We start from the raw sequence: 13,117 nt of genomic DNA, 5'->3' as shown, positions 1-13,117 counted from the left end.
CTAAAGGAGTTATGTGGCGTGATTAGCATGTTTACAGGATTCATTTCCAAACCTTTGGATAGGCAAAGCTCGTGGAAGTTCTTCAATAGTAGCTGCAGGCCCATAAGAGACTGGGAAATTAGGAGGGTATCGTCTATGGATAGAAGAGCTGGAACACAGACCCAACCAAACTTTGGTGCATCTGTGTGACCGTTCTGTAAAAACTGTATCATATTGTTTACAAAAAAGGAGAAGAGAGTTGGGGCAAGAACGCATCCCTGACTCACCCCTACATATCTGGATGCAGTCAGTCATTTGAACCTGTGTGCCCCATCGGACCTGGGCAAAATTAGTCTGGTGTAATCTTAATAGCAAAGCAAGCAGCACATCAGGGACCCCCAGGTTCTCAAGTGTGGTCCATAACAACCCCCTGGGTAGTAGAGCGAAAGCAGCCTTGAGGTCTATGAAAGCAATATATGGTATACCTCCATCCCTTAGTTTAGTATATTTCCAAGCTATTAAAATAAGCCTTATAATTTGATCTGTTGTACTAACTTTAGCCCTGAACTCTACCTGGTGAGGGCTCAAGATCTGTGTCACTCATCCAGTCAAAAGGTTTATCCAATATGAGTCTTGCAAAGACCTTTTGGTGGGTATCCAAGAGACTTATTGGTGTATAGTTACCCAGATTCAAACAATCCCTCTTTTTAGATTGAGCATTGCAGAGCGCAAGTGCTGTTTTTCAAATAAGTTGGTATTTATGTGGACTTTTAACCACGCCCATCACTTTCCCTTGTTTGTGGGCTTGCCTTTCAAAAATCGTTTGACATTGGTAAATGCTTTACGTTTGTCCCTCCTTTCCGTGCTTTTGTTACTGCCTTGGGGACCAACACTGTTACATGGGTAATTGCACGATTGCCGATATGTTTGACTGCAAGCCAATTTCTTTTTCCTTTTGTGTCTCTCCTTCTCGCTCACGTTCATGGCGACCATGGCGCTTTGAATTGACTTGCTTATGTCATCTGTTTTACTTTTTATTTTCAGTTTTTGTGGCAAGAAAAGTCCAGTTAGGTATCTACAATGCTAATAGCTCTAACTCAAACAAACGCAAGACCATTGCATTGCATTGCATTGCATTGCATTACATTACATTGCATTGTATATGGCGATTATCTCCGCACCGTTCCAGGTTTCTGGAATCGGAGCACCCAAAGCAGTGGCATTGTAGAGGTGGTTTACATAAGGGACCCAAACTGTTAGGTCATGGGACAGTAACTCACTCAGGATTTTGTCCCGCCCGGGTGCCTTACCCAATTTTACTGCAACTATAGCAACCTTTGTTTCCTAAGGGGTAATTGGAGATCCACTGGTGCTGGCTCTGGAAGCATGGGGGAATTAAGGTCACTAGGCATCCTTTCATATAATGTCGTAAAGTGATCCGCCCCAGGCTGTATGATGTAAGTAACAGTCTAACTGAGGATTTGAGTGTGCACTCGAATGATATAATATTTTCCAAAACAATCTATTATTGCTAGACCTAGATGCAGCTACTATATCTTTCCAGTTAGTCATCCCAGTTACATTGCATAATTTTTCCTTATATTGGGCTCTTGCTTTTCGATCCTCATCTGGGGCTTTAGTTTCGATTGCTTTCAAAAGGGATTTCTTAGCCCTGCTGCAGTCCCTTGTGAACTGGGTATTTCTAACAGAACGCTGTTTGTCAATTAAAGGCAATCTCATCCTGGCAGGTTTTGACAGCACCAATTTTAACATGTCAACCAAATTTCTATGGACATCGACAATTGGAATCTCAGAGGAGGGCAAGGGACTGAAGTGTGAAAATGCGAAGTAAATGAGTTATAAATTTCAATTAAGGCTTTAATGATGGCCATGTAATGCACCAGGGATTGTTGTCCAAAATGGCTGCAACAGCCAGAATTCGAGGAGCACAACATTTGTTAATCAAGGTTCCGGAAAGAACACAATCTACTGTGTCGGCTAGGTCAAACAAAATCTATCAATTTATGCCACATAGAGACAGAGATCAAAAGATAGTCAATTCTAGATCTAGATGGCCCTCTACTGAATGCTGGCTGACCGTCTGTCAGAAATTGAATTGCTGTTGCATGCACAAAATCAGTTGGAAATGACAAAGCGTGCAATTTTGGAGGCTTCTATTGTACACAGGCATACAAATCAATACTAAGGAAGGGTATGCCCCAACTCTTGTCTTCCTCTTCAGTGATCAGATCATTACCATACATGGGCTCAAAGGTTACATTCTTCTGAGTTTGGGACTCCGAATGTCTAGGTCTTAAATGCATATTAAAATAATACAGATTATTTCCCTCCAACATTTTAATTTTTAGCCCAAGTATGTCCAGTGAGTGAATACTCAATGCGAAGATGTAAATCAATTTTTACCCATGTCAGTAGGCCACTTGCAGAAGGAATTGCATTTTCATACTAAGTAATATAACCAGATTTATGTAGTGGCTGGCTCAATCATGTCTCCTGGAGCATACAAAGATAAAATTGAGCAATGAACTTTAACCAATGAAATGCCACTGCTTTGGAATACAGACCTGGTATGTTCCAGGATGCTAAATTAAAACAATGAGGTGTGTTGGCTTGCAATTGACTTCCCAGGGGGCACACATGCTCTAGTTCTGGAAGAATATTTGGCATAGTCTTCTGCTAAGACAAGGAATTCAGAACAGCACTTTGCACGTTGTAGGGATGCACAGTAGCGATAGCCTTTGATGCCTCGACTGGCTTGGGCAGCTTTACTTCCACTCTCATTAGCTTTTTCGAGGACACAGCTAGTTGCATTCATATTCAGTCAATCTTGTCCATCCAGGTGGGAAAGAACTTCAGTGGAATTCTGGGTGGGAATATTGTGCTGCTGCTGACCAAAATTATTGTCTCGAGTCACAATCAGATTCAAAGTCATGAGGCCATTAAAGAGACGTGCTGATGTATAGAAGTAATTTAAGGGCTTTGATTCCGTTTAGTTGGAAGGGTGTCTTATTTAAGCGCTGTAATGAATCTCTGTGATCTTCGGTCTTTTACAATTGATCAGAACACCGTCCCCAGGTGAGTCCTTAGGATGGATACCAATCTATGGAGCCCTCCTTACTGACAACTCTTCCTGTGATAGATCCTGTGCCCATCATGAATTTATTTTAAGCCAATGGATTGTTTTATTTTTAGGGCCAACAGGTCTTCACTGGACTGCGGCGGAAGTACTGGTACGTCTTTTAGAACTATTAAGTAGGCAGTACATTCTGGGAGAAGCTGCGGATAGCGATTGATCGGCCTTCCAGTTTGGCTTACTGGGTTAACCCTTATGGTGCTCTTTAGCCATTGGGCCCATCATGGGCCACGAGATTGCACCACCTAGCTGGTCTTTTTTGCTTGATCATGAACAATTTCAAGAATACATTGTGGTTGGTGGTGTAGCAAAATGGAGTCCCTTGCCTGTGGCCCTGGGGCTTTTGATTGCACTCCATCTGAAGTTGAAGATGACCAGTTCCCCACCTTGGATAGCAACTGATTTTTGATAACACCATCTAATTTTTGCTCCTCCAAATCCAGATTGCGAAATATGAGAGCAAGTTCAACTTTTAAAATATGCCTACATTTTTCTAAGCAGCATTCCATAGTGCTAACCATGCTGTCAGAACTGCAAGACTATTAAGCCATTCCTTTTTCTGGTGGAAAAGGGGTATTGGGTAGAAAATTGCAATGAACAGACTTCTCATAAGTGAGTTTATGTTGCCTAGATCGTGCAGTGGCTACTGCAGGTTCGGCAACTGGTTTTTAGTTGGCTTCAAAAGAATTACCTGCTTAGATTTCAGTTTTTTATTAACGGGTGGGCTAATAATTGTTGGTGAAACATTACGAGGGAACTGTGGATGTAGGAGCAGAGCTAGGAGAAGGGCTCGAGTCAAAACTTGTTGCTGCTCTGTCTGTCAACAATTGATGGGGGGTCTGGATGGAAAGGGTTTCACTCAAGGATAGCCTTCTGTCAGAGAGTGCATTTTTGTGCCCACTACCCCACTTGCCCTTTCCAGCATTCGATCTATAGACGTAAACATTGGGGTTGGTTGGTGGGCAGCTTCCCCTTCTGATGCTTTCTTTTTCCCCTTCCTTTTGATCGATTAGAGTCAAGGACGATAGCCTGGGCCATGGCGAACCAAGATGGCCTGTGGGCTACTACTAGCGCTTTTAGTGTGTATGCAATAACCCACCCCATCTTGGAGCACGTGGTGCGTGTCCGGCTGAGGGACCAAGTCCCACCCTAACCAAAAGCCAAGAGGCAAAAAACAATGTTGGTGACAAATGAGCAATGAAACCACCTGTTAAAAAAACAAACAAAAAAAAAAACTGTTGAATTCCAACCGTAATCCAAACTATGTGTAATCGTGGAAAACACAGGCACGAACACACCAAACGGAGAGGAGGCACCTCAAAGGTGGATACTTTAAATACAGTACAAGACTGTAACATGGCACCTACTCTCACAGTCCTCTACATACACAAAAGGCTACCTCGAAGTTACACCACTCCAGCCTATGCCACTTCACTCTATTCTGAAACAATATGTTCTACTGCACTGCATTCTACTCCACTACACTCTATGCCACTTTACTCTTATCCACTGCACTCTACACAGTTGCACTCTATGCTACTGCACGCTACTCTGCTTCACTCTCTTTTGTGCCACTCTACTCCACTGCACTCCGACACTCTACTCTGCAACATTGCCCTCTCCGACACTCCACTGTGCGCTACTCAATTCTGCGCTGTTGCACTCTGCCACTGCACTCTATGGCATTATACTCTGCACCACTCTATGCACTGCACTCATTGCCACTCAACTGTACTCTGCCCCACTGCATTCTGCATCACTCAACGTCGCTCCAGTCTACGTTGCTGCATTGTATGCTGCTGAATTCAGTGCTCTGCTCTCTACGCCACTATCCTTTGCAACACTCTACACCAAATGCACTCTACACCAGTCAGTCTAGTCTGTCACTCTAGTGTATGCCACTCTGTGCAACTCCACACTATGCCACTCCAGTACATAACACACTCTGCCACTCCACTTTTCACCATTCCACTGTACAACACTCCACGTGACTCTCCTCTACGCCAATAGCTTTTAGCAATATTGAACAGCAGCCACCCAGGTGTACAACATGGCTATAACACATTGGCAAAGTCAATAGCTCTTGCATAGGTGAGACCTGTTGGTTTTGCCAATACTTGCTATATTTGCAAATGAATACTGGCACCTTGAAAACCCCTCTGAAAGCAAAACAGGCAAGGGTGTTAGACGTGAGCCTTCAGTTTACAGATAAAAGTTGGACATATTGCTTTGCCCAAGTTAAAGAGGTACTGTTTAAACTCGTACACAAATGTTATCCATTTTAAATATTTATATTGTTACGGTGCATGGAGAGGATGGCCTAATTTACATCAAATGGTAGAGTCAAATGTAATGTGGAATGGTCAGTGTAACTTTCCTCCACATGACATGGTCATGCTTACAGGTTATTAGATACTGGACTATTTTGTTGCTATGTTGAGCACCACATTGGAAACTCCTTTAGCTCCATCTCCCGCATTAGCGTGGTTTGGTGCCACTGCTGATTTGCCTATGGTGTTGCGATGTTGTACATACAAGGACTTATTACTGGTAAAAAGATGTATGGCCATGTCATGATGCATAGAAAGGCACCCACAACCGATTGATGGATTCACGGTATGCTACATTGCATTGATTAATGAGAGACATGCTGCAGATGTATACTCTAGGTCTCAACCAAGGGTATTCTGGGGACCACGAAGATCATATCTGTTAGAACAGGAGAACATGGCCCAATTGAAATAAAGCCCCTATCTAACTTTATGCTTAAATACTTTTGTTGTGAATTTTATGCCATGTGTCTGCTGCCTAGTATCCATTTACATTATTGTATCTTTGTGGATTGTAAAGTCTATATAATTCTTTGCACTCTTCTTTCTTTGTCAGCTGTGAACCTATATAAATGGTGTAATTACATGCTTTAACTGGTTAAAACGTAGAATAAAAATATAAAACAAATAAAATACATAATGGTGCTATATATTTGGATGGGCGTGTGTATCAAGGCACAATTCACGCAATGCTGTAGATGAACATGCTGCAAAAACCTTCGAGATATTTAACTAGTGGGTGGAGTTTGATCCTGTAGATCCAAACACAGAAAACTCAAAACCTACAGAGCTGCTGCATTACCTGCTAATTATGAACCTTCGTGTGACTTAGAAATCCTGCTACGATATCAAGAACACGTAGCATGGTTTGGTGGACAAGTACCTCACGTAGTTCAGAATATTAGAATAGGTCCCTGAACAATGTAAGGGTTACCTGGCTGTATTAGCTGGGTCTCCAACTTCTTCTGTAGTGAGAGCTACTTCTGATCCATAAAAATCATTGTGAGCTATGTCACCAGACGCACCCAGTTTCGTTGACTTTATGCCTAATGTCCATAGAATCAAAGACTATGGTCTGAACAAAATACTTTGACTAAGGGCACTATAACAGGGCTGCCATGTGTGTCAGTGAGATCGTGGCCCTTGGGGGGATGCCTGAACATGCGTGCTTATGAATGGGATATATGTGTATGGATGAACGAGAGCCTGTGCTATATGTACTAGTGGCACAGGACATACCTTTAGCCATATGTAGCACTGTTAGTTTATAACACAAACATACAGCAATTTATTTTTATTCGGAGAAATTTAAAGTGCACAAAAATGTTCTGAAAAAAATGGTCTTAATAAGGAACATTTTTCTGCACTTCAACTTTCTCCCACTTAGAAAATGGCTGTGTTTTTCAGTTATAAATATGATACAGTGTCTACCAGTCACTGGGAGCAAGATACCTCCTTTGTGTCTCTGCAACACTTTGAATGGGATAAAATTAAACTGGAGTTCACTTTATGTCCATATGGATTCCATAAAACTCATCATTAAATGTTCTCCCATTTCAAAATGTTGCATTTACAAACAGCAGGCATCTTGCAGCTAGCGGCCTGTAGACACAGTGCCATATTTAGAACAGAAAAATATAGCCATTTACGTAAATAGGAGGAATTTAAAGTGAAGAAACATGCTTCATACAATACAAAGACATAATTGACTTAATTGAAAGTGGAGAAAACATTGACAATGTTTCATAGAAATATTTGTATTCACTTTACATTTCTCACATTTGAAATAAATGACAGTATTTTTCAATGATAAATCTGACAGTGTCTACTGGCCAATGGGAGCAAGAGGCACACTGTTTGTAAATGCAACACTTTGAAACAGGATAAATTAAAATGAAGCGTGAACTTAATTATTAAGTTAACTCTTCGTTTTTATTTTCTCCCATTTAAAAGCACTCAGAAACATCACTTTGTTCTCATGATCCAATATTGATTTGACAAGTACTTTTGTTTAAGGTTTAAATACTTCAGTGCTTCACCTTTGTGCCCTGGGTCATAACGTTGACTCCACCACTACACATTATCAGGCCCTGCTATCTGCAGCCTAATTCTAATAATGAAAAAATACACACCCTTCCCTTAACTTTAAAAGGAAAATGTGACCCTGTGGGTATATAAAATATACTCAAGGCTATGAGCTACTCTGAAGATGTCTGTGAGACACTGGTAGCTTGCGATCGACTGGTTGGGGACACCTGGCTTAGAAAGAGAATGGGAGGGGATGGCGAGACAATACAGAGAAATCTGAGTTACTGTAATAAAATTGCACTATTTTTTTCTTTTATGTTAGCTAATGAATATTGTTACCACTATCTTGCTTGTCTTTATAGTAACCACTGAACATATTGTGTGTACTAGGATAGGTTTTTAATTTTAAGAGAATCGTAAAAGTACATTGCTAGAGTGAATTCTTGCATGCCTCTATTCAGAGTGGAAAGGGGCGTGGAGCCCTCTCATAAATACTCCTGTGAGTCCCACATGACTAATCTTTCCCTAATACACAATTTTCTTATATAATTCTCAGTGGGTTTCATGGTTTACAGTCCACTAGGTTCTCTGTTTCATGATGATATGGTGACTACGTCTGCACTGCCAGAGGGTGTAGAGAGTCCAAATAACAGACCTTATACTTGAGAGGTTCCAGAAAACGTATCCTTCTCTTGTAATTGTTGGAGGTGTTTCTCATAGCTGTCTGTTATAAGTAGTAGATTTGACCACTCTGGTGGTTGCTGTAGACATTATTTGCAAGCGTGTTGGTTGCTGGCAATCCCAGAGGAAAGAACTTGACAATGGGAGGTGGTTTGGTGGTGGTTATGGGTGAGTGTGGAGTTTCTATCTTCTAATGAAAATGCTTATAGTTCATGAAACCATGCCTTTACACCAGTAATTTGCATGTTCTGGATTGTTCCAAAAGGATATGCTCATAAGGGGGTAGTTGGTTTTAGTTTTACAGAGCTCATCTGTTGTGTGTAGGTTTCTCCACACTTTGCTACCCCACCTCCTTATTGATTTCTGCAGTTTCCTGGCCATCATATTATAATATCTAAAATATTGTACTTTCTTTTTACAGACCAGATCCTGATCATCTGCCCCCTCCAGGTTACGATGACATGTTTATGTGAACACGTTTCCTGCCTCATCTCTGTGAGGAAGACTCTTTCTTGCCCTGTTTCTGGGAGCTTCAGCTCGAAGGCTTTATTTGTCAGCTGGGGAATGTCCCCCTTTTTGGTTCTGCTGTAGGAGAAGGGTCTGTGTCCCAGTTGCTCATGCGTCCAGCTCTGGGAATGGGCTTGACACCTTTCTTCTGTGTTGCTTGGTCTGCCATGTCACTCTCCAATGCAGTTTTTGTCATCTGATTTTACTTTAAAAGATGTGTTCGGGGGGACCAAGAAGGTGTTGACAATGCCATGGGTTTGAGTAGGAGGTTAGGAGAATGCAGTGCAAGGGGTCTGTTAGGAGGCCAGAAGAGTGCAGCAAGTAATAGATTAGTGGAGAGTAAAGAATGCAGTGAGCAACAAGTTTAAAGCCAGCACAATGATGTGTGTGCAAGCATTATCAAAGGTAAACGTTGCCTGCGTTGTGGGTTGGATCTGAGACTGTATTGTCTACAAGGTCATGGTGCAGGAGAGCGTACAGTGTGTGTGATTCCATGAGATATGACAGCACAGTGTCTGCAGAAGGTTTTCTGGAGATCATTAGAGTGCAACATGAGGCGATTCTGAGTGTAGTAGGTAAGAGGGTATGCAAATACAGAGCAAGTATTGATCTCTGTGAGAGGCTGAGTAAAGAGCATGAGAGGAGATAGGTGTCAGTAGAGTGGTGCATTGTGATAGAGAGAGGAAGAGCGTAGAGCATATCAGTAGTTAAATGAGGGGTCAGTAGTGTGCAGAACCTTAAAGTGAGGCGGTGGTATTGGTAGAGTGCACATCATTAAGGGGTTATGCTAAGGCATCAGAAAGGGAAAGATATACCATAGTGAAGATGGGAGGCCACGAAAATAGCAGGGAATATGTGAGTTCATGAGAAAACAGGACATACCAGAAGGTAGGTGGAGAGGTAATCTGAACTGTGACTTTGGGCACTTACATCCGCTCAGTGTGTCAGTTACAGATCCTTTGTTACTGACCGACCCACAGTCCCTCAAGCCACCGCGCACTACTGGAACTGGCAAAGACCACATTACACTAGACCCTAATGTCAACAGGTACTCGCCTGATTGTAACCGCATGTGTCTTCAGAGCAGCATTAGGCCTGATTCACCACCAGTCCCTAAGGTACCCTGCCGGCTATTATCAGCCCTGGAGCTCTTTGCAGTACTGAAGGAACAAACCAGTAAAGTTGTCCTGATAATGCAGAACCTACGTAGGCCACAGTGAGCTGGAAAAAAATCAGAGAGCAGACAAAGAGCAAAGTAAAGAGCCTGAATAGTGCATAAGTGAAACATGAGGTCGGGGTCTCGAAAGTGCATAGCATATAGGGAACAATATCAAGGGTCAGGAGAGTGGACACTTATCAGGAGCAAAGAAACAGATCTTAAAAGTGTATGAAGAGTGGAATGACCGCAAGGAAGGTGCAAAGCTTTTAAGGAACAATAACCAGTGTCAAAGTACAAAGCCTACAAGGGAGTGGTTAAGAGTGTGTAGCTTACGATCAGTTAGGTGAGTGAATTGGGATGTAACAAGATAGAGGATATATTGGTTTGTGCGCACTTTGGGAAAGCCATGCATGGTCTAGATTCAAGGAGGTTGAACATACAGAGAGGTTTGGTTGTGGGGAGAGTTCAGTCAAAAGGCAATGGCTGTTGATTGAGCATATATTCAAGTTGATGGGCTGTTCGCCCTTGTTTCCAGTTGCCTCCAAATCTCACTAAAGATCTGTTTTCATATTTCAGTCTTCAGGATCTGTCAGCAGGGCGATATCTTTTAACCCCATACTAAACTTCCAGAACTACAAAAAGCATGTTTAGTCCGTGGTAGGCAACCATCTAGATCTGTGACTCCAGATAGTAGGTCTTTATATCTTTGAGAAGTGCCTCCTAAACCATGGTCCCAAGCCATGCTCCTGTTAATAAGCGCAAGCTTTTAACTTTCATTCTCTATCAACCAGATCTACACTCTGTCTACTTCTGTCTTGAGATCTGTTGTAATTGCTGCTCCTTATCCTCTCATCTGAGATACACTGTAAGCTCCTCCTGACTTTATGTCCGCCAGTGTCTGCTCCAACAGTGAAGTATTTTACTGATCTTGTTATTTAGCCCTCAAGAGCTTCCCAAGAAGCACCTACTATTTATCTTCTGCCCTGCATAGTTATAATGAAAACCCCTCTCCATCATTTCCCCTCACTTTCCAGTGTAAACAGAAAGATCCTCCACCATCTTGTGCCCTTCAGATACACATTGGAATATTCTCCTCTTTATTTTCTACTCTTCTATCTTTACACTGGAACCTCATCTCTATTCCACTTCCTCCAAACCCACACCTGATGCTCCTCCCTATTTTTATGACCCTCCCTTTAGGACAATCTGGGATCTCCGCCTGGCTCTTTCTTCCACCTTTTAAAGCTATTCTTCTAATTTCTCCTGACTTTTGCCTCCCAGTGGTCTAGATCGCTTATAACGGAAGCTTCTCCTGGCATCAACGTCTTGCATTCTAGAAGACCAAAATGGGCTTCTATTTCTTGATCGGGTTGCAAGAGAAATGTTTATACCAAGAGTTATTTGCACTTAATTGAACTGAATAATTTATGATTTGAAATATGTCTTAACAATAAGTCCACTGTAAAATAACAAAACATGCTTCCTTGTGGTGTCTGACGGTCTATGAGTTATCTTGTGCTGCATATGGTTTTTCTTCATTTCTCAGGTCCGGGGGGGGAGGTCAGGAGGGGTGTGTTTAGTTCATGAGTCCCATAAATGGAAGGTGAGGCCTGTTACAGCTGTTGAGGTCAATAAACTGTTTCTCTTGCTTTAAAGAGTTTGCTCTGTCCTGTGATTGTGTAGTGCTGTCAGTTTTCTGGCTGCAGACTTTCCATGCCATTGCAATATTTAATCATAGATTGGATTATGGCATCATGTATTCTGTTAGTGTCCCAAGTAAGGTTGAGGTTACAGTCTTAAGTCTGGCTTTTGAGAGAATCCGATTAAGAGAATAAGTACATTAGCGCGGAGGAAAACACATGGCATTGGGAGCAGCAATCCATTTGAATCATTTGGAAAAGAAAGAGGCACTGTTGCAACACGTCCTTGAAGCCCACCACAAAAAGGCTAAGGAGAGAATGCCGAGGGGGAAGGTCATCTCCAATGCTGTTATTGACACAGAACTGACGCCTGACTCCTTTAATTTATTTGAATCCCCAGAAAACTGTGGAATGGTTGATAAGACTGTAGGAACATCATACGCTTGGGGACTTTAAGGCTTGTTGTGAGGCCAAATATTGATTTCTTAATTGGTGTGATTTATTTGTCTGCTGCTGAAGCGTCTGAACAAAAGCTTGAGCCTGGCCCACTGGAACTGATTGTAGCACAGTTGGATTTTGTTCCTTTTTTTCCAAACTAGAGCTGAACCTTTGGCATAGCAAACTGTCAGGGAGCTGACGCCTGGCAGAAAGTCTTTGACTTCAGGTTGGACTGGAGGCCCAGGTTTTCACTGTTCTTGGCTGCCGGAGCTATTTGACACCCTTTCCAGTAGCCACGTTGATGCCGACACAGAAGGCGCCTAAGCAGAAAGTGCTTTCAGAAATTAGCCCCAGGAAGGAGGAAAAAGAAGGCGGGCAAAAAACCTCCAAGATGATTTCAGGAGACTGAAGAGCTTACAAATGCGGAACAAAGCAGAGGAGGAGGAATCCAAACCAACAGAAAGTGACTGGAGGAATACAGCAAAAAAACAAAACAAGGAGACAGTCAATTTCCAGAAGTGCCAAAAGAAAGGGCTGGAACACACCACAGGAGTCCTGGAAGTGTTGCAACGCAAGGAGTGAACCGGAATCTTTCCTTAAAAAGTTACAAAACGGGAAATGAGACTACCTTGTTGGTTTGGGAAGATTCTATAGAGGGCAATGGAGGAACTGTCATTTTGGATAAGGCAGTATAACCTATCCCAGACATCCTCACTATAAGATTCTGGAAAGGAGAAGGATCTGCAGCATGCACATACTGAGGCTGCTCCCAAATGAAAAAATGCTGCCCAAGGGTACACCAGCGAGCTGACCGCCTTAAGGTAGGTTGTTTGAGGGATTGCGGCAGCCTACCAGTGCTTCTGTAGTCTTTCTGGTTCCTGAAGGAGCATGTGTTTTACCTGCCCAATATAGCATCTGGTACAGGCCTTGGGCAGGATGCCACAGTATGCCCCCCTCCAGAAGCTCAGGGTTTATCTTGAAGTCTACGGAAGAAGCAAAGGACCAGAACCGGGGCATGAGTAGAGAAGGCATCAGTCAATAAGCTGTTAAGCGCGCTACTCACCTGGTAGGGTCTCAAGGAGCTGGGGGTGAGGGGGCGCTATTGCTCGAAGAGCCATGTTTTGAGGCGCTTTCTGAAGGCTAGGAGGTCCTGGGTCTTGCGTAGGTTGGTGGGGGGGGGAGTTCCAGGTTTTGCCGGCGA

At 42.7% G+C, this 13,117-nt stretch overlaps 1 protein-coding gene across 1 annotated transcript in view; it reads left to right on the top strand.

Moving 5' to 3' along the window:
- The window catches only part of PSMF1 (proteasome inhibitor subunit 1), a 52,554-nt gene extending 41,061 nt beyond the window's left edge, over positions 1–11,493 (top strand). The window contains exon 7 of the mRNA XM_069243308.1: positions 8,594–11,493. Within this exon, the coding sequence (XP_069099409.1) occupies positions 8,594–8,645 (52 nt within the window). The 3' untranslated portion in view covers positions 8,646–11,493. The remainder of the gene's footprint in view (positions 1–8,593) is intronic.
- The last annotated feature ends 1,624 nt before the right edge of the window (positions 11,494–13,117 follow it).

Source organism: Pleurodeles waltl, chromosome 7 (assembly GCF_031143425.1).
Source record: "Pleurodeles waltl isolate 20211129_DDA chromosome 7, aPleWal1.hap1.20221129, whole genome shotgun sequence".
Taxonomy (NCBI): Eukaryota; Metazoa; Chordata; class Amphibia; order Caudata; family Salamandridae; genus Pleurodeles; species Pleurodeles waltl.
This window is presented reverse-complemented; position numbering and strand designations above follow the sequence as displayed.